The following is a 27,507-nucleotide window of genomic DNA, read 5'->3' as shown; positions in this document are numbered from 1 at the left end:
GTGAAGTATTTCCACATTTTGAAGTGTCGAACCTAGAGGGTCAGCATTAGCAGAGAGTGAGTGCTGTGCCTGGCGTCAAGAAGCCCTGGTTTCAAGTCCCATCTCTGACACTGCACAGGATCCTTGGCAGCTCATGTAACTTCTTTGTAGCTCGGGAAGATAAAGGGCTACTAAGGCATGGGTATGGGCACGTTCCAGGTTCTAATGGCAAGGAGACTTCTACTCCTGGAGTTCTCCCATGGTGAAGAAAGTATTTATCATGCATTTGTACAGCTTTGAAGGCTTCAAATAGAAGCTTTCCTTTGAGTACCACTTAACACTTGTGACTCCTAATGTTGCCTTCGTACTGTTTTGTACGTGACTGCTACTTATAGCTGTGGTCTTATAATCAATGAGGAGGGAGGCACAAGGCCAAGAAAAAATTTCTGCCATGATCATAGAATAGATACAGGCTGCTAGGGGTTCCTGGGTCTTTTCAGTAGATACTTGAAAACCTTAGATAGTAATCTCTTTTAAGTAGAAATCCAGCCTGTCTTTTGACCCACAGACCACAAAAACCATCTTTATCACTTAACTAATCTCAGTATTCTAGCTAAATCATGCTTTGTTATTTTGACCCCATCTAGTATAGAGCAGATCTGACAGTGGATGCTTTTTTTCCCTTGGCAGGTATCTAATCAAGTTCCTAGCAAAGCTTGCACAGACCAGTGATGTTAACAAGATGACACCCAGCAACATTGCAATAGTGTTAGGTCCTAACTTGCTATGGGCCAAAACAGAAGGGTAAGTGACTGGGTCTCCCCCCCCTCCCCCCTTACTTCACTTGTATGTTTGTTTCATCAAGGATGAAATTCAAACTGGAAGTTCAGAGTCTAATCCACCGAGTACCCAGAAGTTGATAGTAATTCTCAGGAAACATTCATTTGGGATCTGTTGCCCTCTTGTCCACAATAACCATTGGAGTGGCATCCTTTTCCCCACTACCTGGCTGTTGGATCCTTCATTTTTTCTTGTCCCAATGATTTGCCCTCAAAGAAGCTTCCCACCCATTAGACTACCTCCCCCTTCCCCCTGCAAACCAGGTCAGGTTCTAGTTAGGCTTAAGGATTCAGAGCTCTCAGGACACAGGGGTACCAGAAAGACTGGGAACTCCAAGCCATTTGTCCATGTGGCATCTATTTCCTTACTTCCTACTCTATTCTTAGCCCTTTGCAGTCTGACATCTGACAGAAACTGCTTTCTTTAAAGACGTGAGATAGAAGCTCATACAAAGGGGTTTCTCCCCATTATCTCTCTCCTTTAGAGAAGGTAGTGGGCCCAGTGCTGCATGGATTTAACATTTTCACTGCCTGCCCAGAAGTTTTTTCTCCTTTCTGAATTACTGAAATGATGCTGTAGTGATGAATACAGCCAGCATTGTAGTCATTATTCATCTGAAATACTTGAGCTGCTAACATTTCCTTTCTAGATCTCTTGCAGACATGGCAGCAGCAACATCTGTTCATGTGGTTGCAGTAATTGAGCCAATAATTCAGCATGCTGACTGGTTCTTTCCTGAAGGTAAAGATTTCTGGCAGGGGGAGGGGTGGGACAAACACTGACTCTGTCCCATACTCTTTTCTGGAGACCCTACTCTCAGGTTCTTTAGATATCTGGTGTGGGGGTCATGCACCTTAATTTGTTCCTGTATTTGTCTCTCTACAGAGGTGGATTTTAATGTGTCAGGAGCATTTGTAGGTCCAGCCTCAAACTCAAATCACTTATCCCACACTGGGAATGACTATGAAACAGGCACTCTGGAAAGGAAAAGGCCGGCCAGCATGGCAGTAATGGAAGGAGACTTACTCAAGAAGGAGGGGTAGGTTGAGTATAAGTTCTCTGTTTTTAAATCAAGAGCAGATTTGTTAACTCATATTTGATGGTATTTATACTACTGAACATAACAGATTTTAACTATTTCTAGGCCATTTGGCATCATAGAGTCTCAACATTTCAAAGGGTTCTTAGAGGGGCTCTAGTCCCATCTTCCAGCCAGCATATGTTTGCTATCCCTGTCATCCCTGCTGTCTCTGCTAGGTGGACAGCCTGCCGGTCTCTATGGAAACTCTTCCATACTGAATAATTGCTAAGGATGGTGCTTGTTTTGGCTTGCTCAGAAGAGGACTCTGATGAGTAGGCAAAATACCCCCCAAAGGTCTCAGCCCTCCTTATTCCTTTTTTCCCCTGAATATATTCCATATGATACAATTAAATAACGTTTTAAAGTTTATGTGAAGCAAAACTTGGACTCTGAGAGCACTGAAAATGTTAGCCTATGTCTCTACAAATAATTTCTTTTAAAATTAATTTTAAAAACTCTTGGAACTTCAGTATGGATGAATTATTTACATGTTCTTCAGTTTCATTTTGGAAGATACTGCTTTTGATCTCCACACAGTTTGTTTTATATAAATCTCAAATTGTCTTTGTTTTCTTTCTTCTTTCCTACTTCCTATTTTCTTTTTATAAAATAAAATTTTATTAATAACTTTGTTTTTATATTACCTCTCCCATTTTGTCTTTTCTTGCTTAAAAAAATTGATTAAAAAAAGTCTGATGTACTATGAAATACCATTACAACCAATTTAATTTATTTTTTCCAACTATTTATTTATTTATTTTTTTAAGTGAGGCAATTGGGGTTAAGTGACTTGCCCAGGGTCACACAGCTAGTAAGTGTCAAGTGTCTGAGGTCGGATTTGCACTCAGGTCCTCCTGAATCCAGGGCTGGTGCTCTATCCACTGTGCCACCTAGCTGCCCCCAACTATTTATTTTTAATAAATTTTAATCTATAAAATGTCATGACTTTTTAGTCACTGTCTAATCTTCCATTAGAATTCTTTGTTGGGCCATTCATTCATATTTCCTCTTTATTTTATATGTACTAGTTATTATTTACTGTTCTTGGGTTCTGCTTTTTTTCCCCCCACATTATTTCACAAAGGCATCTCCAAAATTTCCTCATTCCTGATTTATTGCCTTGTATGTGATCAGTTCTTTAACCATTTCCCCATAATTAATGCACTTAGGCTGTTTCTGTACCCCAACACACACTTGTTTTTTGTGTTTTTTTTTTAGTGAGGCAATTGGGGTTTAGCGACTTACCCAGGGTCGCACAGCTAGTAAGTGTTAAATGTCTGAGGTCAGATTTGAACTCAGGGTACTCCTGATTCCAGGGCCAGTGCTCTATCCACTGTACCACCCAGCTGCCCCACACTTGTTTTTTCAAATGACAAATAATGAAGCAAGTAGCAGCATTGGAAAGAAAGTTTCTTTTTAAAAATTCTCTCAGGATATATTTGCAACAGTGGAATTATTGGGTCCAAGGCTGTGGTTTGTTTTTTAAAATAACATTTACAGCCTACTGCCAGAATGCTTTCCAAAAAGATTCTGTGACTTTGAATTCTCCCAGTGAATAATGCATCCACCTGTGCTCTACTAAATTATTCTTGCCAATTTGATGAGTTTAGGGTGGATATCTCAAATTTGTTTGAATTTCCACCTCTGTTTATTACTGAGATTGAGAACTTTTTCAAATATTTATGAACAATTTGTGTTTACCCTTTTGAAAATTTACTATTTATGTTTTCATTGTTAATTCATGCATACTTTCAATATATAATAAGTTATTGATTTTTGAGGGGGGGGGGAAGGCAATTGGGGTTAAGTGACTTGCCCAGAGTCACACAGCTAGTAAGTGTTAAGTGTCTGAGGCCGGATTTGAACTCAGGTCCTCCTGAGTCCAGGGCTGGTGCTCTATCCACTGTGCCACCTAGCTGCCCCTCAATATATAATAAGAATATAGCTTCTGTTTTCAAGTTAGAATTCACATTCTATGCATTTAGGTATTGTGCTATTTTATATCAGTGAGTTAAGATTAGTTATTTTCTTTCTCATTCTCCTTCCTCTTCTTCTTCCTTTTCATTCATCCTCCACGGTTAGGCAAAGTAATCTTATCCGAAACTTAGTGACCTATCTAGGCCTCTTGAGGTTGGGTTCATGCTGCTTTTGAAACCACAACTCTCTGTTATAGGAGAGCATAAGGATTATCAAGGAAAGGTTGAACCTGACCTGTGATTTCACTGACATAGGGAACTCCTCATGAGGAACTCCCTTCCTGATGGAAGTTGGCATCCGCTCTATAATTTAGGCCTCAGTAGGCTCCCTGAGATGTCACACAGCCAGTATGTTTCCAAAGCAAGGGTTGAACCCATGTTTTCTCTCTATGATTCTGGCTCTCTATGTTCTTTGCCATACTACCTACCTTTCAGTAATACTAAATATGCCATGTCTTTCAGTAAACCAGAAATGAGGAGATGGCCTAAATCTAATTACTTTGTCTTAATACAAACATTACTCACATTTAATGTTTGCTGAGAAGAGCACTCCTTTTTAAAACCAGGTCCTAAGCTTGTTTGAGTTAACTACACTTAGAGAAAGATGATCTATTTATAGTGAAGAAAAATGCTTGCTTTCATCTGATACAGATGCTGTGTATAAAAAGAGACCTTACTTTAATCTCTTCCCACATTCAACTCTGTCCCCAGTGATAAGTCATGTTAAGAATCAAGTTTATTCTTAAAACATTCCAAGATGTAAAACTTTTCTTGAGCATCAGTGAGATGTACTACACATTTCGATTACATGTAGGTAGTTTGAATATAATTTTGTGATCCCAATGGATTTTCCTGCTTTGATACCTCCTTGTGCCCTTTTAGTATTGGTTTAAAGCCAAGTATCATTCACAAAGTCATAGAATTTCAGAGACATAGGAAGAGATATTAATAATGTCCATGTAGTCATATCTTGTCCGTGAAGCATGGATCCCATCTATAGCATCCTCAATAAGTGGTCAGAAAGCTCACCACCCTTTTCAAGGCAACCCATTCCATTTTGGAAAGTTTCAGGTTTAGGAAGTTGTTGCTCGGCTGGAGCAGAAATCTTTCATCCTGTCATTTCTACTCTATGGTCTTAATTCTTCCCTCTGGGGCTGTGCTTGAACAAATCTAATCCCTTCTGATAATTTGGAAACAGTTAATCCCTGCCCCCCCCCCCCCCCCCGCCCGCCCCCAAGTCTTTTCTTCTCCCAGCTAAACAGTCTTAGTTTCTTTATCCAGTATCCATAGAACATGATTTTAACAGTCTAAGCTGACATCATATGGGGAAAAAAAAGAGTGGACATCTCTGCATACCACTGGCAAATGGAAATTATTTTTGGACTCTTTAGGCTCTCGGTCTCCTCAGTTCATGCAGAGAATCTTGAGGTGACTGCATCTAACCAAACTGTGTTTCCGAATTTCGGTCACAGTTGAGGCCTAGATGTTTGCTATCAATGTGGCTCTGTTCAGCCTTTAAAGAAAAGGGCTATATCGCCAGTCCTCAAGGATTTGGGCTTGCTACTTTGTTTAAGGCCAGGTTTTGTGGCTTATTGTCTTCATCTCAGTGTTGCATTGTGGGTAGGTGGGTGCTTTTTTTTTTTTTTTTGGGTCGTTGCTTTATTGCATGCTAGGCAACAAAAGTTGCTGTATTCCGCAGTGGATTTTAACATGGGCTTCTAGCTTGTTAGTTGGCTCGCATGGTGTGTTGACTCTTTCTTCTTTCTGTAGCTTTGGTGTGAAACTTATGGACTTCCAGGCCAATCGGCGATCTGGCACACTCAATAGAAAGCACACATCCCCCGCTTTCCATCCGCCACTCCCGCCCACGGAGGGCAGCACCTTGGCTCCCCCAGGCTCAGAGCCGTCCTCTCACAGCTCTGGGGCTGAAAACAGTACAGGTGGTGTGGCTTTTCCACCCTCTGCTGGCTTACCTGAGCCAGGGTCCAGTCAAGGGAATGATGACGGCAGGTAAGGAGGCTGGCTCCCGCTGGCAAGGCTTCCCTATGGCTCTCAGCCTTTTAAAGTGGTATTAAATACTGCCTTCTAGCAGGATAGGACTTTAGAGTTAGAAGGAACCTTCAAGACTATCTGGTCTGCATAACTACCCTCCCTACCCCCATTTTACAGGTCTAAAATGTGAGGGCACAAGGAAGTTAAGGGATTTACCCAAGGCCACACTGGTAATAAACTCCGGAGACAAAATTTCAACTCAGATCATCTTCCTCCAAACCTTGTGCCCTCTGTACTGTACATTGTCAAAGCTGGAAGGGACTTAAGATGCTAGAACCAAAAATGCCACAGCTAGGATGACCCTTAGAAATAATCTAGTGCAACCTCCTCTTTTTTTTTTTTTTTTTTGCGGGGCAATGGGGGTTAAGTGACTTGCCCAGGGTCACACAGCTAGTAAGTGTCAAGTGTCTGAGGCCGGATTTGAACTCAGGTACTCCCGAATCCAGGGCCAGTGCTTTATACACTGTGCCACCTAGCCGCCCCCAACCTCCTCATTTTTCATGAAAGAACTTCAACCCAAAGGCAGGTGAATGGCCTGTCCAGGGTCACCCATTTAGGTAATAGTAGAGCTACAAGAAGAAACCAGTTCTCCTGCTTCATAGGCCACTGCCTCTTTCACTGTTACACAATATCATTAGTAGTTGTGCTAACTGATATAAAATAAACATCTTTGGAATTTGAAACTCAATTATTCTGGGCACTAGAACTTGTAAAAAAAATATTTGGTTGATGATACTTTTCAGATTAAACATTCCCCATTAATAGCTCATCATGAATGAGCTCTAAATGCCTAGGAACTTTAAGAGAAAATATATTGTTATCGAGGTTTAATTTTATACTTAAATTTACACAAATTGAATTCTGAGAATTGATTTCTGTACGTGTCCACTTAGTGTAATTGATGTAATACCAAGTATAATTGAGAGCATAAAGGTTATTAGCCCAGAAATGTCGTAGCATGAAACCTGTAGCATACCTGCTTGGAGAGGCTTTTGGGAAAGCGGGAAACGTAGCCAGCCAAGAATCAGAATGCCCAAATCTGCTTTCAGCTGAATTGCTAACTTGTGTGATTCAGGGCAAGGCATGTCACTGTCACTGTCCTGAATTTGTTTTTTGAGAGGTTAAATGGCAGGGTTAATCCACATCCTGGCTCCCTCACAGGATTGTTTGGGGCACCCAGTGAGATGAGGAAGGGGCAGGTGGTTGACAAAGTATCAGTGCTTAAAGATCATTTTAGAACTTGGATGGACCCAGGAATTTGTCCAGTCCATTCCCCTCATTTTTCACATTAGGATCAGGCCTGGAAAGGTCATGCATGGACCTCAGTGAGAGACACACATACATACACACTTTTTTTCTCTCTCCCTCCGAGTGCAACGGCTAGGATTCAAGCTCAGATTCTCTGACTCCAAACCTGTTTTTTCCCCAGTATTCCTGATAACGGATATAAGGAATTACTATTTAAATGTGCATCATACTGCTGGTTTACAGTGAAAATGATTAAAATACCAAAATGTTATATTTATCTAATGGCATTTTCTGTCTTCCTCCTTCTTGACCTTCCTACAGCATCTGGCACAGTTGATCACCTTCACGGCTCTCACTTGCTTCTCTTCCAGCTTGTTTGACCCCTCCTTCTCGGTCTCCTTCACTGGAGCTTCATCATCCTTCTCCTGCCCACTCACTGTGGCCATAGCCCACGGTTGTGTCCTGGGCCTTCTTCTCTTCCTGGACTCTCTCACTTGGTGGTTTCTTCCATTCCCGTGGATTTAATTGTCATTTCTGTCCAAGACTTCCCAGATTTATCTAGTGAACCCTAATCTCTCTGCTGAGCTTCAGTCCTCAATTACCTGTTGCCTGTGGGACATTTCAAATGGGATATACCAGAGGCACCTGAAATGCAACATATCCATAACAGGATTTGTCATCTTTACTCCCCAAACCCTTCTTCCTCTGAACTTTTTCATCTGTTAAGAGCATCATCATCCTTCCAGCTCCCCAGGAGGTTTGTAACCTCAGTGTCATTCTTGACTCCTCACTTTCACTCACCCCATGTATCCAATCAGTCACCAGATTGTCGTTTCCATCATTACATCTCCTGGCTCCCTACTCACACAGCCACAAATGTCTCGTGTGGGCCCTTGGTAGCCTCTTTCCCAGACTATTTCAGTAGTTGCCTGATTGGTCTCCCTGCCTCAAGTCTCTTCCCATTCAAATCTATCCTTTACAAAATTGTTAAAAATTTAGATCTGACTGACTCTCTGTCTGTCTGTCTGTCTCACACACACAGTTGTCAGTATACTCTAGTGACTCTGTTACCAAATATGAACTCCCTTGTTTGACATTCGAAGCTCTTCACATCTTCAAAAGCTGGCCAAGTGCTGTCTTCCCAGTATCCCTCCATTTTGCTCTTCCCTCCCCCCAATCTTGGCCCCTCTGCATGTTACTGTCTAGCAGTACTGGGCGTTTGCTGTTTCTCATACATCCTTCTCTCTCTCCATTCCTTATCCTGCCTGTCTTGCAGGCCTGGAGTGCTCTCCCTTTCACACCCTTGCCTCCTGGTTTCCTTCCAGATTCAGCTCAAGTACTGTACTCTTTTACACAAGAGACCTTCCCTGGTTCTCTAAGCTGCCAACACCTTCTCTCTAAGGTCACCTCCTCTCTGTTTCATATAAACCTTATATTACTTATATATGTACATATTATATCCCCCTTTAGGATGTAAACTCCCTGGGGACAGGGACTATGTTCCTTTTGTCTTTGTATTCCTAACAATTAGCCTGCTTATTTGTTGCTTTGTCATTATCATAGTATTCTTATTATCACTGTTAATACCAGTAGAAAATCTACCTTATTTACCATTCTTATTAGTATTAATACCATTGCTGTTAATATAATGGACATCTTGGTATTTATTTTCCATGTAAACCATCAGTAATATGTATATTAATATTATTAACAACAATAATTGACCATAGCACTTTATGGTTAAAAAGCCATTTTTCCTCTCCTTTCTAATCCTCACAACCACACTGTAAGGAACATAGTCAGCAGTTGTTTCTCCGAACTTTCAAATGAACCCCCTGAGACCCAAAGAAGTAATGATACTGACTCAGTGTTACATGGAAGCTAATAAGTGGTCAAGCTGTGCCTTAAATACAGGTCTTGTTGCTCCTAGTCCAGTGTTCTTTCTGTTATTGAACTCATACAGTACTAAATAATTGTATGAAAATAAATGTCTTTCAGTTTCAAATGGAACAGAATCATTCCCTCATCTCTGTATCCCACAGAGATGAAACCGACTAGGTAAGAGAGTGGGCCAGATGTCAGTCTCAGCTGTCCTTAGGTACCCGGAAATGTGTAGGCTACTCTGATGCCTTGTGAATCCATGGATTCATCTCGTAAAATTTCTTGAAGTTCAAATTAGTTTTTCGAGGGAGAGGCAAACTTCAATTTTATATTAGTGTTTTAGGCTTCTTGATTATTTGTTAATTATGTATACCTTACATAACCAGTTTTTATAAGCACAGGGCACATAGAGAGGTGCCCAGTAAATTTTCGTTTTAACTGAAGAACAGGTAGTAAATGCAGACATGTTTTCACTTATTCTCATGATCATCCATGTTCTTACATTCCAAGACAGTGATTAATTTTGACAGAAGCCTAAATGGAATCTAAGTCATTGATTTGAATTGTTTTCTAATTGTTGATATGACTATTTCTGTAGGTATTCCTGTTTAGATTTGTAAATGCCATTCACATTTGTTATTATCCTCTCTATAAAAATATATTCTGACCTTATCATTAGTCCAGTTTCATATACTATATAAAAGCCAGATCACATTAGGGTGGATGCTAAGGTTTTGTCTAAATTCTTGAATTGCATTTGAATTTGGATATATTAAATAGGGCTTAAGATAAGTGGCTCTTCAGTTATTGCTGAGAAATGCTTCTTTGTTAAATTGAGGCAATCACGGAAGTGGGCTTTGACCTCCTGAGTTTTTAGTAGTTGCAGTAAGTCTGAGAGAACAGTTAAGTCTTTTGCGCAAAAACATGACAGGGTAAAACACCACACTTTCATGCATACACACATTGGGATTTTAGATAAGTTATATTTTATATGCATTATTTAAATTTCCATGTGTTAGCCTATTTTAATTTAATTTTTTTTTTGGTGAAGCAGTTGGGGTTACGTGACTTGCCCAGGGTCACACAGCTAGTAAGTGTCAAATATCTGAGGCCGGATTTGAACTCAGGTCCTCCTGAATCCAGGATTGGTGCTTTTTCCATTGCGCCACCTAGCTGCCCCTGTGTTAGCCTATTTTGATAAAAGCTCTCTGGTTGGAATAAACCATTAAAAATTTCTGTTACTCTATCCCTGCATAATGTTTGTTTGTTCTTAGAGAATATCTTCTTTTCTTCTAATGCCACTTTTTCTTCCCCAGCCCCCCTAAACCCAAGGAGCCTATGACTACAACGACTGCGGCACCTACGAGAAATGGGAGTCACATAAGCACGGGGCAGAACCAAACCCAGTCAGCTGGTAGTTCTAATCAGCTTTCGGTTGGTCCAACTCAGAATTCAGCCGGCCCTAGCCCTCATACCCTGCGCAGAGGTACTGAATATTTTCAGTCTGTGTTTTTGATGTGGGGAGGATGAGGAAAAGAAATCAGATGAGGGGGGTAAAGTAGGGGTTTGAGGCATGGTGCTTTGACCAAAACTCATCCTTAGCACCTTGTCAGATGGCAGCTGGCAGAATCGTTTACCAGAAGGAAGGCTGGGGAATGAGGGCCTCAACTGAAGTTGGGGCGGGACGAACCTTATTAGAGAGCTCAGTTACACTGCTTCAGTATTACATTCTACTGTGGTCAGTGGCTGCAAGTATGTACCATCTCCATCCCAGTATTTCACAAGTCTGATTCTCTAAATTGAACTATGAGCCCACACTACCATTGTGTGTCTTCAGCTCACTCTTAATAAGTTCCCAGACATTGAGAGTGTGGTTTTCCCCAAGGATAGAATACTATTTTCTGTTTCTTTCACTCCATCTTGGTAATTCCCAGTGTTTTGTTGGCTTTTTTGCCACAGCAGCACCTCAGGCAGTAGTCTTCAGAGAACACTTTGCAATTGATCCCAGGTCATTTTCCTTTTTTGTAAAATAGAACTTAAAAGCACATCAGCCTCTAATTTACTTCTAAAGTTAGTTAGATTTTGTTAGTGTGGTTCCTATTTCCATTGACTTAGATTCCAACCCATAGACAGCATGCATGCCATGTTATGTTGCCCAGATTCACCAGGCTGGTGGTTTTACCCGATAATATCCACACTTGGCTAGGGTAGTGCCCAGAATACAAACAGGCAACAACCAGGCCACGTTCCAAGCCTTTCCATCTTGGTGGGTCCTTCCAGAGTTTGCATGCTACTAGCATAGCCTTCAAGAACCCAGGGTCACTTTCCCTTCAGGACAGTAGTGGAAGAGGCTTGAAGTGTAGTTTAGAGTAATTTCCCCAAGACCTATAAGCTTATACATGTTCTAGAGGAGAATGAGGACGTTATTATTACAAAAGCCATGGGGCAAGATACTTCCAAGAAATAGGGAGTGTTATTAGAGGGGTTAAGGAGAATAAGGACCGAGAGGAGGATATTGGAGATTTGACTTGAAGGAAATCTTGGGACAATTAAGAGTACTGTACTACTACTAAGTAGTTCAGTATCAGCTTTCTGAATACAGAGTTCAGGGTCCTTTCCACCTTTGTCTCTCTTCAGCCTTTCGAAACTCAGTTCTGTTTTTAATGTTACTGTTGCTTTTATTTTTATAAGAGCATCTGTGATGAGGTGCCTTTGGGAAAGCAGGGTGGAGGGGTACTAATGGGTTGGGTTTTTGTTGTTGAAGGAACATTTTATATAAAGGCTTCTTTGAATGACTATGCAATCAAGTACTTGACTAGCTGATGGCAACACTTAAAATTTTTTTTTTCCTGTTAACAAAAACTTATTTTTTTCCCCTCCCATCTCCTCCCCTCATTGAGAATTAAAAGGGGGAGGGGCGTATAACAAATGTGCATAGTCAACAAGACAAAAAGACCTGTGTCTTACTCTGCAGATGTAGTTCATGACTTTTCTCTCAGGGGCTGAGAGGGACTCTTTTGGCTAATCACTGCTTTGATCTGAGTCTTTAAGTTGCTTGTTTTTATAGTGCTCTTAGAGTATAATTTATTGTTCACTTCATTCTGAACCATTTCATAAATATCTTCCCAGGGTTTTTTTTTAAAAGCCATCCCCTTTCTCATTTCTAATGACACCAAAGTATTCCTTTACATTGATAGAGTTGTTCAGCCATTCTCCCCCCTGCCCAGCATGCCCTCAGTTTCAAATTCTTTGTCACTACCAAAAAAGCTGCTATAAATCTGTTTGTGTATATATGGGTCCTTTTCCTCTCCCTTTGATCTCTTGAGGTTATTGGTCTAAAAGTGGTATCACTGGGTCAGAGGGTTTTCCCAGTTTACTGACTTTGGGGGACACAACTCCAAATTGCTTTCCAGAATAGATGTACTGATCTCACAGCTCTTCTTATTAATGGGTACTCTGGTGGCTGTTTTGTTTTGTTTTCTCTCTATGCAGCTGTTAAGAAACCTGCTCCAGCCCCTCCCAAACCAGGAAACCCACCCCCTGGGCAGCCTGGCAGTCAGAGTTCTTCAGGTGCATCTCAGCAGCCTCCTTCCATCTCACCAAAGCCAACCACTCGAAGTCCTTCTCCTCCAAATCACCACACAAACCAAGCCCCAGGCCAGACACCTACCGCCCCCCAGCTCTCCACACCCAGGAGGTACTCCAGTAGCCTCTCTCCGATACAGGCTCCGAACCACCCCCCTCCACAGCCCCCAACTCAAGCTACTCCTCCACCTCAGACCAAGCTAAATAGTCAGGTGCCACCGCAGCCGGTGGCCCCAGCCAGTGAGCATGGACTGGAGCAGCCAGCTCACAGCCCGCCCCCGACACCTACCCCTCCTGGAACACCGCCTCTGGGGAAACAGGGTTCTGCTCTTCACACATCTCAAACCCAAGCAGCAAGCAACCCAGAGATTCCTCAAGCCCAGCATTCGCCTCCTCACACTGGTACCTTACCAAGACCAAGACCAGTACCAAAGCCAAGGAACCGCCCTAATATCCCCCCTCCTCCTCACCCTCCTGGAGCTCATTCAGTGGGGATAGTGGCCTTGTCACCTCAGCCCAGACATCTTCCAAAATAGTCACTGGTAAGTAGCAAACCAACCCAGGTGCTTCCTTCTTTCCTCTTCACTTGGGTTTGCAGACAGTGCCCAGGGTGTTAGTTCTGGATTTGTTTAGGGGCCAAGTAGGTCTTTCCGACTTGCTCTACGTTTAAATGTAAATTATTAGGTCACTGCTTTTACATAGAGATGATGGTAGCATTTGTGGCCTAATTATTCTGGCTGAAATGCTTCATTTCCCTGTAGGAAGGAAATACTTTCTTTGAAAAAGGAATACCTGTAGGTGTTGAAGGACCTTTGAAAAATCTTTAAAAAAACAAACAAACTATTCCTTCCATAGCTTTGAGGGCCCTAAGAGAAAATTCCTAGTCCTGGTTCTGCTTCAAAGTGCTGGTACCAGAGAGAAGTTGGTAAAGAGAAATTGTGGAGACCTGTTGTAATGTGGTTGGTGACTAGCACAGATTGACACGTACCCCTGGGAGGCCAGCACACACTTAGTGTGAGCTATGAGATATCAAAGCAATATGCTACAGGCAACCTGGAATGCTTGTTTTTTGTTTTCTCTTCAGTTTGGAGTATGGTTCCAAATTGCTTTCCAGAAGAACTGGACCAGTTTTACAGTGTATAAAGCACACATAAGTTAGGCCATGTTGATGTCTGTTATTCCTTTTTCTACCAACACCAAAAACCCGCTCCTCCTCTCTTGACTAAGTCCTCTGAAACTTCATCTGCATGTAATATATTGGAATGGAAAGGTAGCTCGGTGAAGAGCATTTAGTTAGGGGCATGTGACATTTCAGAGCAGGCTGGAGCCCTGCAATGTGGAATGATAGAACTGGAAGGACCCTCTTGTTTAATGGGTGAGAAAATGGGGGCCCAGAAAAGTTAGGAGGACAAGCTGAAACGAGAACCCTTGGCTCCCTCTCCCAGGCCACTGCTTTTTTGTCTGTACTGTGCTGCCTCCGGGCGAATGCTCAGTAAGTTTTTTATTGATTTAGTCCTTGACAATGACATTACTGAACTGAAGGGCCAGGGTTCAAATCCTTCCTTCGGTTGCACTGCAGCCTTAAGCAAGACAATCTCCAAGTGACCCAGGAAACCAAGACTATAAGTCAGTTTGGGGGGAGTTTCTGATCTGCATCAGTGTCAGGAGTTCCTATATCAGTGAAATCACAAATTGAAATCACAAATCTGGGGCTACTGGGTCCTTTACACCTGCCCCAAAAAATCCTCGGACTGATGGAAGTTTCATTTCAGGGTGATTATTTTTAGGTGTGTGTATATATATGTATACATATACATATGTGTGTATGTGATTGTATATATTTATACATACACAACACACATAGGTCGTTTAGGAAGCCCCAGTGCTTATCACTGGACTGGACACTTTGTGGCAGTAGTAGATACACAACATTTTTGTTTGAAGCTGTGCCCCTGAAAACTAGCCCTTGTCCATATTGTTGTCTCATGTAAGCCTGTGGCTGCCTCCTCTGACAAACATCTTTAAATGCATAAGGCAGGAAGGGATCTTTGAAATCATCTGGGCCCCCTCTCTCATTTTATAGGTGAAAAAACCTTGATCTAAAAAGCTGAGCCCGCATCTGGTCCCCGTATTTACTGAGCCACAATTGCTTGGATAAAAGGCAAAAACAAAATCCACAATGTCATTAACCTATTCCTTCATTAGAATTTGCATCTTTCACCAGCTTTTCAGGAGACGTGTGCTTTTCCTTAGAATGTACTGGTTTGGTTGTTAAATGATTGATTACTTTTTGATGACACTGCACCTTTCTAGAAAGAAAGCCAGTTTGTTTGGTGATGTCTAATAGATGTGCTTCCTAATGCCTTCACAGGTTGGGAAGATGGCCAGGACTAAGGTTTGTAACCACCAGAAATAGCCTGCATTGTAGCCCCTAATGCTCCTACTTAGCTATGTTGCCTGTATATGTATTTTGCATATGTGCTTTGGGAGTCCATGCTCACTGTTCCATTCCGTGGTGCCATATTGTGGTTCTTCTTGTGGCGCCATTCCCCCCCCCCCCCCATGACCAATAGGCTTTGTTTCTTTGATTTACAGCGGGCAGTCGATCCTAGTATAGGTACCTAAGTAGCATGAATGACACAACCAATTGACTGAGAACTCATTTCACCTCAAAGAAAAATGAAAATGGTCTCTCTCCTTTTCTGTTAAACAAGTTCCAACCAGCCCTTACAAGTTGTGATTTATCTGTTTTGGGCTCCCAGCTAAAAAGAACTTGGGTTCGGTTAGCACAGGAAACTGTGCTCTTTGCCTCTTGAGCTTTTTACCTTAACTTTTTTTAACCCTAAATTTGTGTTAACTGCATGGAACTTACCCATATGCAGCTTGAATTGCTCAGGACCAAAAAAACCCCACAAACTCCGTGAAAATTTTCTAATAAATCCCTTGCATTCTAAAATGCATGTTGGCATTTGCTTTCTTTTAAACCATGTGACTTTTGTGAAAAGTGTTATCTAGCTCAGCTGAACTATTCCCCGAAGATCTATCCACACTAGTTTCTGGGGGAAGGATTTCCATTATGTCAGGGACTTGCTTTAATCAGCTTTATGCAAAAATAGACCTCAGGTTGTGTGACTTTTATACCAGCTCTCCTTGGCCAGAGGAAGCGTAGCCTCAAGCCCTACCTTCATTTCTTATACAGATCCCAATGGGAAGCAAGAGTCAGTGACCTTTGTTTTTTTTTTAAAGCCAAGAGCACAGCAGGAAAGGAGATTAGCCCCCACCCAGCTCTTCAGTGCCCGATCCATATCGTCCTTACACCACCAACTTAGTCAAGGCATGGAAACCATTTATCAGTGTGAACTGGGCTCCTCAGAATCTTTTTGCTTGAGCTGCAAGCACCAAAATGATGTCCTTCTGTGTGAATGAAAATACAATGAAGTGAGCCTGAATCACCTTATTTCATGCCATTGTTGTGTGAGGTCTATTTATGTTGGGTATTGCTTTACGTGATTCATTAAAATTATGCTTAATTTATGGAATACAATTTCTCAGATAATCTATGGAAGTTTATCAAACAGTAATCCTTTGAAGCAAGCCTGAAAATCGAAGTGTTCCACAGAACCTCATTGGCTTTATATCACAGAATTAAGCATTGTTTTAGGAATTCTTTAAAATTCCTATTTGAGGCCATCCGCCCATGTCATACAAGAAATGCTTTATATATATACTATATATAAATCAGTCTTGTTATAGCTCTTCATAGGTTACTAGGGTGTAGGGCTGGAAAGAACCCTAGAAACCAGAGAACCTTTTCATGTATCATGGCAAACTACCCTTGCCATGCGGCCTCCTTTTTAAAAGCATTAAAATGTATAGAATTACAAAGGAAAACAGTTCTATTGAGATACACTCGGCAAAGTATTTTTACAAAACAGATTCATGGATCCAAGAACCCAGCTAGGGATCAACTAATTAAAGTCCCCCATTTTACAGCTGACGAGATGCTCTTAAAAAGGTCAGGTACTACATGGATAGTGCTGAGTGTCAGACCCAGACCTTTTGGATTCCAGATCCAGTGATCTTTCCATGAGATTACGCTGCAACCAGATAATTTAAAGATCAGGCCACTGTAGTCATTTAATGCAGTCCTCGAAAGGGCCAGTGTTTCTGAGTGATCTCATTGCTTATGAAGCTTGGGAGAAACATATCCCTGAGAACAGTAGGACTGAATTTTACAGCATTCAACAGAGATGTCCAGAACAAAGAACTGGGCCTCTGGGCAGAGTGCTAGCTGGTGAGCAGACATCGACAGTAGCGGATACAGTTCAGTGCCCATATTTTCTGATATTTAAATGGGAACCGTCTTTTAACTGTCCCTCAAGTGAAGCAGCCCAGAAAAAGAGATTCCTTGCTTGAGGTGTTTGCCCTCTTGAGAAGGATGGCAATGTATGGCATAGCAATGTTAAAGTAATAGGCTGTAGAAAAAGATGATTCTAATTGAACAATTTTATTAAATAATTTAGATGTATGACCTGCATTATTCAGTAAGAACTGAAATTGGAAGTTTAATGGTAAGGAAAAGGCATATGATTGGCCAGACTCTTTCTTGCTAATTCACGATCATACTTGTGCACAAGTGCCTGTTACTAACTGGTTACCCTAAGCCTGCTTGCCTGCACCCCCACTAATAGTGCATGTCCAGAGGAGCAATGGCTTTCTTCTCGTGCTTGCCCTGAGTTAATGCGGATACTAAATGTGTTCACGGGTCTGTTAGCAGGTGTCCCTCAGGTTGCCCTGATCGCTTCTGTAGCCTCCAGTCTGCCTTGTGTTGGCCGCCATGGATGGGAATAAATAGCTCCATCCACCAGCCATCTCTGGGCCGACCATGTAGCGCTAGCTGTCTTACAACAGCTAGCACGTGCTACACAGTCTGCCCGCTAACAGAGCACAGCGAAAGTCTTTGGGAATGTGAGAGCTGCATTAACACAATTACATACCCTGTATGATTGACCTGATAACGAGAATGATTCACATGTAAGGGGTGCTTTACATTTATTATCGCATTGGAGCCTCCCCATACCCCCTTTAAACTGGTACCCATTTTGCAAGTGAGAAAACCAAGATGCCCCACATTGGCTAGTATAAGAGAACCGTTCATTTTGTTGAGTCCTACTCATCCCCCCAGAGGTCTAAAGCCCTGCTTCCTGTAAATAGCCAGTGGGATAATACTTAATGGTAGCTCATATTTGGAATAGTGCTGTGAGAATTGCACATCACTTTACATGTGTTAAGTTATGGGACCCTCACAAGAACCCTATGAGACAGGTGCTGTTATTATTCACAGATGAGGAACTGAGGCTCGCTGTGGTTAAGTGGCATGCCTGGAGTCACACAGCAGGATGCAGATCCCATCACGGGGTCTCAGGCAGGATTTTGGACTAAGGTCTTCCTGACTCTCAAGTTCTGCACTTTTATCCTCGGGTATGGAAAACCACGAGTTCGTGGGGAAAGGCCAGTACCTCCATCCTTAGTTAAAATAAATGTTTTTAGGTGTGAACATTTAAAAGTCACATCATTGTCTCATTTTGATCACTGTCATTTTAAGGCTGTGTCTGTGAATGTAAGCAGCTGCTGAATAGTGATCTGACTTTGTTAAGGATTAGGCCTAAATCCAGAGGCCGTTTTTTCCATCTTTGGAGGGGGCGGGTAACTGTGCAGTATGCTCTGATAGTAGAAAATGGCCTTTCTGGTCTCTGAGGCCCCTCTCCTTGAAGGAGAGAAGCAGTTGTATACGGGAGTGGTCCAAAATCAGTCACTAAACTCTGCCCATTTTTTAGCGTCCACTCAGTTGTTGAAATCATTTTTATGTAACTGTCAGCAGAAGGGAGCGTCTGAATGATTAGAAACATGCTTGTCTGAAAGAGTGTTTCAGTATTAGAATATACACGATCGAAAAGTCATTCTTAAGGAGGAGGGAGTAGAGGCATGGAGAATTGCTGAGCCTCAGACACTTTAACACTTACTAGCTGTGTGACCCTGGGCAAGTCACTTAACCCCAATTGCCTCACAAAAAAAAAAAAAAAGAGCAAGGGGGAAAGGGTGACATGCATTTCTCTTTCTAGAACAGCAGCTCTCTCTCCGTCTCCCCACAGTATACCGAAGAGGGGAGCGCGATCTCTTCAGGTAAAGGCTCTATCTCACTCAGGCAGGACCTCATACTTATCCTTAGGCATGCCCAAGTTTGCCGAGGCATCACCCTTACTTTCCCTATGTACACAGATATAAGGTGGCCCTTGGAAAGATGACTCTGGTTGAGATGAAGGAAATCTGCTCATCTGCCTGACACCAGTCAGAGGGGGCATTTAGAAGGCTAGGTGCCCCTGTCCACCCACATGTTTTTGGCAAAAATAGTCACTGACATTTCTGTGGAGCTTGAAGGTTTGTGTAGCAGTTTGTGAGCATTATTCCATGTGAGTCTTACAACAGCCTTTCACGGTAGGTACTTCAGTGTCATCCCCTTCCTACAGAAAGAAACTGAATTTCAGGGAGGCTAAGTAATTTGACCATGGGCACACAGCATCTAGGAAGCATTGAATGGATACTGAACCCCAGGTCTTCAGACCTCGCGCCCAAGATTGAATACATTTCACTATTTGTCCAATTTGACCAATGAGGAAAAATGGTGAGAGTCAGTTGGCTTACAGCTAATTATCTAATTGAACCAACCAGTAGGAATGTACGTGGTCAAATGAATTCTGGAATGTGTTGTTGGTGAGTGCTTTGCACACAGCATAAAGATCTGTACCTGTGCTTACTGCAAGGTAGGCCCCTTGTCAGGCCCACAGGAAGTGCTGGTAGTCATGAGCCAATTGTAACCGTAAGCCAGCTGACTTTGTGTTGACACCTTTGAAAACTCTTCACACTTCTAAAGAACCCTTTGGCCAGGAGAAAATCATAGTGTGGTGCACAAGGGGAAAACAGGTTTTACTGCAGTGCAGTGAAGTGCCTACTTTTGTATGTGCTCTGTGCTGGAAACACAGGGGCAGCAGCCTGGGTTCTTGCACTTTAATTAATAATACATTTCACAGGGTCACGGATTTAGAATTGGAGAGTCCCTTATTGATCACAGAGCCATAGATCTATGGCTAGAAGAGGTCTCACGTCCATCTAGTCCAGTCTCTTCCAGCTCCCTTCTTTTACAGATATGAAAACTGAGGCACAGAGAAAAAGGGTGCCCAAGGTACTCAAAATGATTATATTTCTGTTAAAAAAAAACAACAATTGTAAGTTATTAATTGTCCAGAAGTCCAACAACTCGAAGCCAACAAAAATCTAGGACTTATCAATATCTGAAGACGTAGTGTTTAAAGAAGATGCCACAAAAGAGGGGTTAGTTTGCAAACCATGGGAAATCCGTGTTCTTAGTAGCTAGAATTTCAGGAACCCATGGACATGAAGGCTGGAGGGAAGGCAGAAGAGAAGAAAATAGAGAGAAGAGAGCCATAAGGAGAAGAAGCAGTGATCAGGGGAAGGGGAGAGCTAAAGGTATAGCAACAAGACAGGATGATTGGCCGTGGGGTATCTGGGAGCCCCTTTAGTAGCCCCAGCAGTGCCTGCATGCTAGTGACTTTACAGGTTCTTCTCAGGGTCAGACAGGAGGACTAGACTTCTGAGCAACAGACAAGCTGGGTTTTGTAGTAACTGAATTAACCTCAGATACTGTTTGTAGTTAAAGTGGAGGGATCTGCCATGCCAAAGCTTTTTTTTTGCACAGGATCATTGTGACTGAAATCACTCAGGACACCTTGAAGCAGACAGCTCCTTGTGGTCACCGATGGTCACTCTCACCTTGTCCAAGATGTTAAGATTAGGGGTGGGGAGTTTCCTCAGCTTTGTACTGAGGCTGTGGGACTGACTGCAACCATCTCATGTTCTTGTTCCATTGGGATGTGTTCGTACTTTCCAGAAGCTTTTTTATGATTTTTTTGGGGGGAGGGGGGAGCAGTGAGGATTAAGTGACTTGCCCAGGGTCACACAGCTAGTAAATGTCAAGTGTCTGAGGCCAGATTGGAACTCAGGTCCTCCTGAATCCAGGGCCGGTGCTCTATCCACTGCACCACCTAGCTGCCCCTCAGAAGCTTTCTGAGAGCAAAAATCTGGTCTAGAGTCTGAGAAATCTCAGCATATAAACTAAATCTGCATAGAGAAATTGTTCACCCTTATCACATGCTCCCACTCAGTATGCATAACATATAGGGCTCACTTTCCCCGAGTCACCCCAGGGTCTTCTGGAAGCCTTCCTCTCTTGTTCTCCCATCTACTCCCACACTTACAGGGTTTTTGTTTTTGTTTTTAGCACTTGGTAAGGGACAGGTTATTCTGGCATATGTTTTCATTTTGGCCTTCATATGAGGCTGACATGGCAAGTAGTATTATCCACATTTTACAGATGGGGAAACTGAGGCTTAAGAAAGTGAAGTTTCGGGGCAGCTAGGTGGCGCAGTGGATAGAGCACTGGCCCAGGATTCAGGAAGACCTGAGTTCAAATCTGGCCTCAGACACTTGAGGCTTAACTAGCTGTGTGACCCTGGGCAAGTCACTTAACCCCAATTGCCTCACTAAAAAAAAAAAAAGAAAGTGAAGTGAAGTGAAGTGACTTGCTGAAAGTCAGATAGCCAGTAAATAGAACAGGGTTGAAAAACCTAGATTTTCTGACTTCAGTGTATCTTTTGCAAACAACTCTTCCAAGACTTCTCAAGCCAGTGCCCCACTGAATGAAGGGGGTCTCTTCTAGGAGGCCCTGTGTAGACCAGCATATTGAACAATATCTGTTTATCTTAATTAAACATAATCATAGTTCAGCTCCCTTGAATCAGACCAGGCTATTAACTCCTTTTAGTTTAAGAAAGAGAAATGTAGGACAAATCAGAAAGTAGGCCTACTGCTTCCAATACAGGGTAGTAGAACTATGGATCACATTATTCTAAGAAGGTAAAACAGGAAGGAAGGATAAAAGATTGAGCTAGGGCTGTAGTCGAATCTGTAGAGGATGAAGCTCTATGGTTTAATAAGAGAAATTAGAATGTGGTTATTAGCATGCCCATCACTTTTGGAGGTGATAGAAACCCGGCTCTTGCTGTCGGTTTCAGAGCTAGAATCCTGGGCTGCAGAGCCCAGGAGTCAGCCCTGGCTTGGATATTCTGACATTCATACTGGGAAGTGTAAACCATTAATCCTAGATATCCATCCACCATTATCCCTAGATTCTATTCCCCATCTGCCCATGTATGGTGCGTTGCTGTCTTTTTCTTGTATCCTAATAACTTGTTCATTGTTATTTTTAGCTAGCACTTCCATAGCAATGTAAAACTTTCGAGCCCCTTTACATATGACACACAGCCTCTCTGTGTGGTAAGCTGAAAACGTTACTTGTTTTGTTCATGAGAAAGTTGAGGCTTAGAAGGAGGAATAGGCTTGCCCACTGTCCTGTGGCTGGTGAGTGAGCCAGTTCGAGGCTCTGTTACCTTTCTCCAAGTTGGGTGGGGTTTTTTCTACCCTACCATCTTCCCAAAGGACTTCCCTTACCCTAAACCTATGAGGTGGAGGTGGTACAAGTACCGTTATCTCCTCTACCACTCATTCTACAAGTAGTAGAAATAAGCCTGCTGGAGGTTTTTGAAAGATTTGTTAAGAGATTTTAGTGTATTCAGGGAGAAATCCTTTTTATTAGGACTTGTTGGCACTAGTTAATGCCTTTGTATACTTTTGAAGACTAGAGCAGTTCCATGCTATTGTCCTGCCACATTAAGGGGCCTGTTTATGTCCTGATAGCTATTAAGAGCATTGAGTTCCAGTTTCCTTTAGGGATTTCCACTTGGCATCTTAGCCAGGTTTCTTCTGCCTGTTCCGGAGTAGTACAGCATTAATTTCAGTATGGCAAGCCTGTTCTCAGGGGATAGTGTCTCACAACTGCAGTCAACCTTTTTTCTCTGGCAAAAATTGCCCTGGAAAGCTGATAGAGCAGTTGGCAAGAAGGCTCCCTGCTCCTATCATAACACATCTGAAGGACTAGTTTCTAAGGGTTTTCCCCCTTCACTGCTAAGATCTGCTAGCCTGAGCAGAACTAAGGGGAAACAATACCGCTGTTCAGATAGAGGAACACCCTAAGCACGCCATGTCTGAGGCCCGAGTAGTGCTTCACAGTGTTTTCCCATTACATAGGACAGGGATTTTTAGTTCCATTCTCCAGACTAGGAAACTAAACCTGGGTGGTGGTTTGGTGGTGTGGCTAAAGTCATGAATGAGGCTGGTTGATGCCTATGCTAGGAACCTGACTCTTCGTTCCCCATCCTGTTGGATAGGACAGCATGTGTGTGCATGGAGAGAATCCTAAGTAAACCATCCCCATTGTGCTGTTCTTTAGCAGGCCTGCCCTCTACAATTTATTGATGACCTTGTTTTTTCCTGTTTCTACCCAGACTCCAATTCTAATGTTCCAGAACAGCTTCGCAACCTCTTTCCTGAAATCCACATGGAGCCAGCGAGCAAGGACCTGGCCAGCCGCCTATTGCTGGACATTGAGAATGATTCAGAGAGCACTGCTTTGTGAAGAAAACCTTTGAGTGCTTTGACCCCTTTCCTTCCCTTTGAGTAGAGAAAGGAAAACTGAACTCCTCTCCATCCAGACCAAACAGTGAAAAGCTTTCAGTAGAGATAACGGCCCTGCTATGCAGGGTCTTTCCTGCTACGTAGCAAGAAGAGACAATGGGGCTGTCACTCAAAGCTAAATGATCTGGGTCTTGAAAAAGTTGTATTTTCTTTAGTTGGGAGAGGGAAAAAACCCCCCAAAAACAGGGCTGAAAGAATCTCGCTGCGGAAACTTACATAGGAAGCTTTACATGCTGCTGTTAATACAGCTGTTCCAAATGAATAAGAAGCAATGCATTAACTATTTAATAAAATACACTAATTATGCAAGCCTCCTACTTCCTGCCCCTTGGGCTTTTATTCCTGAACATTAGACCCTATGTTAGAGGAACTGTCTTATAAGAAATGTTACTCTACCTGACTCAGTGCAGAATGATTTTGTGCCCCCTGGTGGTGACTGCTGGATCTGTCACCCTGTCAAACTGGATGTGTCTAGTGCCTTCTGGGACTGTTGGACTGTAGAAAGACATGTATTGTTCCTTTTTTTTTTTTATTTAATCATTTCATTGCTACTTGATAAGGACTGAACATTATTCTAGCCTCATGGTTAATTTGAATTAACTGTACCCTTTGGTTTATATGAAACTCATATCTCAAGGCAAAATGTTGGGTGTGTTTGCTTTTGTTGAGTGTCATTTAAACATCATGGGATTTGACATCTTAGGGAATCTCTTGATTTCTCCTGGTTCTAAGTCGAATTTAAAGCATCTATAATAACAACAATAGCTTACATTTATGTAGCATTTTAAGGTGTGCAAAGCTCTGTAAAGTAGTTTCTCGTAACTATCCTGAGAGGTAGGTGCTGTTATCATTCCCATTTACCCAGGACAAAGCCTCAGCTCACACAGCTAGTAAGTGGTGAGGCAGGATTCAGCCTCCAAATGACCCCCTAACCGTGCTGTTTCTTTATTCCAATTTATAAGTTCCTAAATATCCCTTTTCTCTTCCTCCCCATCCAAAATAATAACATCATTCATTTAAGTGACATTACACTTCCCACACATAATTTGCTCTTCAGCACTCCGAGGTAGGTGTTTGCAAGTATTATCTCCATGTTCTATTCGGGCCCAAGGAAGTGACCTGACTTGCCCAGTCCCATTGCTAGTAAGTGGCAGAGCTGGGATTTAAGCCCAGATCTTTGGCCAAAGGACAACGTTCCTGTGACTTACTCTCATTTTTGGAGAATGGATTGGTAATTACTCCCATTGACTATAGAATAAACAAAGGTTATTCTGCCTGCTGCTAATGAGTATATAGTGCCTTCTTAGAGACATAGCTGTTCCTCTATATCATTCCTACGGGTAGATGTCTCAAAACAAGTTTTTCCCCCGCTTTTGTGGGGCAATGAGGGTTAAGTCACTTGCCCAGGGTCACACAGCTAGTGTCAAGTGTCTGAGGCTGGATTTGAACTCAGGTCCTCCTGAATCCAGGGCCAGTGTGTTATCCACTGCGCCACCTAGCTGCCCCTCAAAACAAATTCTTAATAAGTACTTACTACCTTTGAAAATGCTGCTACCTGGGCTAAGCCTAAGGAGGGAGTTTTAACCATTACTCCTGGAGAAGAAAGCATATTAGTCATTTAACCTAGTATTACTTGTTGTTGTTGAGTCTTTTCAGTCGTGTCTGACTGTGACCCCATTTTTGTGGTTTTCTTGGCAAAGATACTGGAGCGTTTTGCCATTTCCTTCTCCAGCTCATTTAACAGCTGAGGAAACTGAAGCAAACAGGGTGAAATGACTTGCTCAGGGTCGCACAGCTAGTAGTGTCTGAGTCCAGGTATTTTCCACAATTCATACTCCCTTACAGTTTGGAACATTTTCCCCTACCAGCCCAAAAGAGTGATAATTTTTTTTTCTGTTTTCCATTTTTGTGAAACTTGAAAACTAAATAAACTAACATCCTTTGCTAGACAACTAACAAATTTACCTTTCCTAAGGTACAGCAGAGCCTTTGTATTGAATTTGCTAATTATACTTTTCTGGTATAGGCTAAATTAATCTAGCTGAATCATTAGTTTATATAGCTGTGTATACACATCTACATATATGTGCATGTGGACACAACAGCCCCCATTTACTATACACATATTTATGTTTATATACACTTAGAAACCTAGACAGCCTTGATTACAGATACCAATACATTGAATTGTTAGCCTAGTTCCTTTTCAAAACAATTTCAGAACTTCAAACATGCTATCCATAATGGAAATTCTAACTCATTTGCATTCATTCAAAAACAGCAATAATATGCACTAATAACTCTTTAAAATAAATATGCAAGTCATAGAGGAAACATACAAAGTTCCTAACATTGGCCAGTGGTTCTTCCCTATTGAAGATAACAGTTGGTCTTATTTTATTCTAGTAAAATAATCTGATTTCATTAAAGTCCTTAGTTCTTGCAAAGATATGGACATATATTTTAACTTTCACAGGGAGCAAGATTGAGTCAAGAAATATTCAAGGTATGTAGTGCCACTTGCTTATGCTTACATAATGGACATGTAAACAGCCATGATTGATGAATTGCTGCTGCCCATGTGCGAGTGGGAATAACAACAAATACAAATTACATCAGCAACAGTGCATTCTTGAGTTTATGTGGACAGTCATGTACTTGGAGCAAAATTATTTCCCATAAGCTCCACTATTCCCCTTTTCTTAAGTGTTCACCTTTCTGCCCCCAACTCAGCCATTTCACACACACACACACACACACACACACACACACACACACACACACACACACACACACACACGTCATTCTCTCTCCCAAAATGAGATATGCAACACACTTCCCAGAGACCCCTCTTTGAGTTTCTGTGTTGTATCATCTCTTAGTGTGATTAATATGTAGGAAGAAGAAAATTTGAAGCATATACACAATGGTGATGAAGTCTGTGGCCAGAACAGAGAAGTAGCTGATATCTCCCCTTGTGGATAAACAGGGGGAGACATTCTTCTCACTCTTTGGAATGCTAAGGTGCTTTTCTTGCAGGATCTTTTATAGCCGGCTCAGTTATGTTATTTTTATTCTCTACCTTAGTTAAACTAACATGCTTCATGCTTCCCCTCTCAGGTAATGACATTTTAGTTTTTCTTACGAGAAGGGAGAGAAAAAGATGTGAAAGTAGCTGACTAGTTTTTATTTTGTTTTTTTAAAATGTAAGCTCACATATTCGTTTTTCCTTTTTTTTTCTTTTTAACATAGTATTACCCCCTCATTTTGTACTTAGTGCCACATATTTCTATGGAGAATGCATGGTGGCCAAAATGCAGACCATGTGTGGCCTTGCAGGTCAGGCAGGCCAGTGGCCAAATAGAGAAGTAGCAGTAGCCTTTTATGTATATAAGAATGTTACCAGGTTGGCAATCAACAATAGTAGCCTTAATTAGGCGTGTCCACACTTTGAGGACACGAGATTCTGTGATCATTCCATGATGACAACGAACTGTTGTAGAATCAACAGAGTTTCCGAGTTGGAAGAGACATCAGAGACTGTGTAATCCCTTCCCACCTCTGCTTGAACAGAGCAGTGAAATAAAGGATCAACAAATCAGTGATGTCCAAAAATTAAATGGGCTACCTCCTATACGGCTGGTCCTTTATTCCACTGATATGACATCAGTCACTCTGAATGTACATAGAGTAACCCTGCATATCAGTAATTCTGGGTGGTCGAGAGAGAGAGAGAGAGAGAGAGAGAGAGAGAGAGAGAGAGCGCGGGAGCGAGCACGAGCGTTTTGGCTCTTGGAAGACTGGAATATATACATACATATAGAGAGAGTTTCATATATAGTGCCATGAATGTGTGTGTGTGTGTATATACGGATGTGTGTGTATATATGTATATATGCGTGTGTGTGTGTGTGTGTGTGTGTGTATATCTCAAGAGAGACAATAATTTACAAAACTCTGAATTTTCCAATAGTCCCCACACCCCTACCATCTGCCTGTGCCTTCTGATGATAAAATATGCTGATACCTCCTCCGAAAGTAGTGAGGTCTTCCTTCCTAAAGGCCTTGAAGCAGAGATTAATAAACGGATGAGGATATTGTAGATGGCTTACTGACAGGGTTGGGTTAGACCTTGAGTCTAGATTATTGAGTATCCTTCTGAACTCGAGATGTTTTGCCTTCCCATCACTCCCATTC

At 42.0% G+C, this 27,507-nt stretch overlaps 1 protein-coding gene across 1 annotated transcript in view; it reads left to right on the top strand.

The window, feature by feature from the left end:
• The window catches only part of ARHGAP17 (Rho GTPase activating protein 17), a 133,019-nt gene extending 105,879 nt beyond the window's left edge, over window positions 1-27,140 (top strand). The window contains 8 exon segments of the mRNA XM_043999715.1: window positions 670-783; window positions 1,469-1,560; window positions 1,705-1,858; window positions 5,647-5,886; window positions 10,374-10,543; window positions 12,550-13,128; window positions 13,131-13,184; window positions 23,121-27,140. Coding sequence (XP_043855650.1) covers window positions 670-783; window positions 1,469-1,560; window positions 1,705-1,858; window positions 5,647-5,886; window positions 10,374-10,543; window positions 12,550-13,128; window positions 13,131-13,184; window positions 23,121-23,251 — 1,534 coding nt within the window. The 3' untranslated portion in view covers window positions 23,252-27,140.
• The last annotated feature ends 367 nt before the right edge of the window (window positions 27,141-27,507 follow it).

This window comes from Dromiciops gliroides, chromosome 1, assembly GCF_019393635.1.
Source record: "Dromiciops gliroides isolate mDroGli1 chromosome 1, mDroGli1.pri, whole genome shotgun sequence".
Taxonomy (NCBI): Eukaryota; Metazoa; Chordata; class Mammalia; order Microbiotheria; family Microbiotheriidae; genus Dromiciops; species Dromiciops gliroides.
The sequence above is the reverse complement of the archived record's forward strand: the minus strand, read 5'-3'. Positions and strand labels throughout refer to the sequence as shown.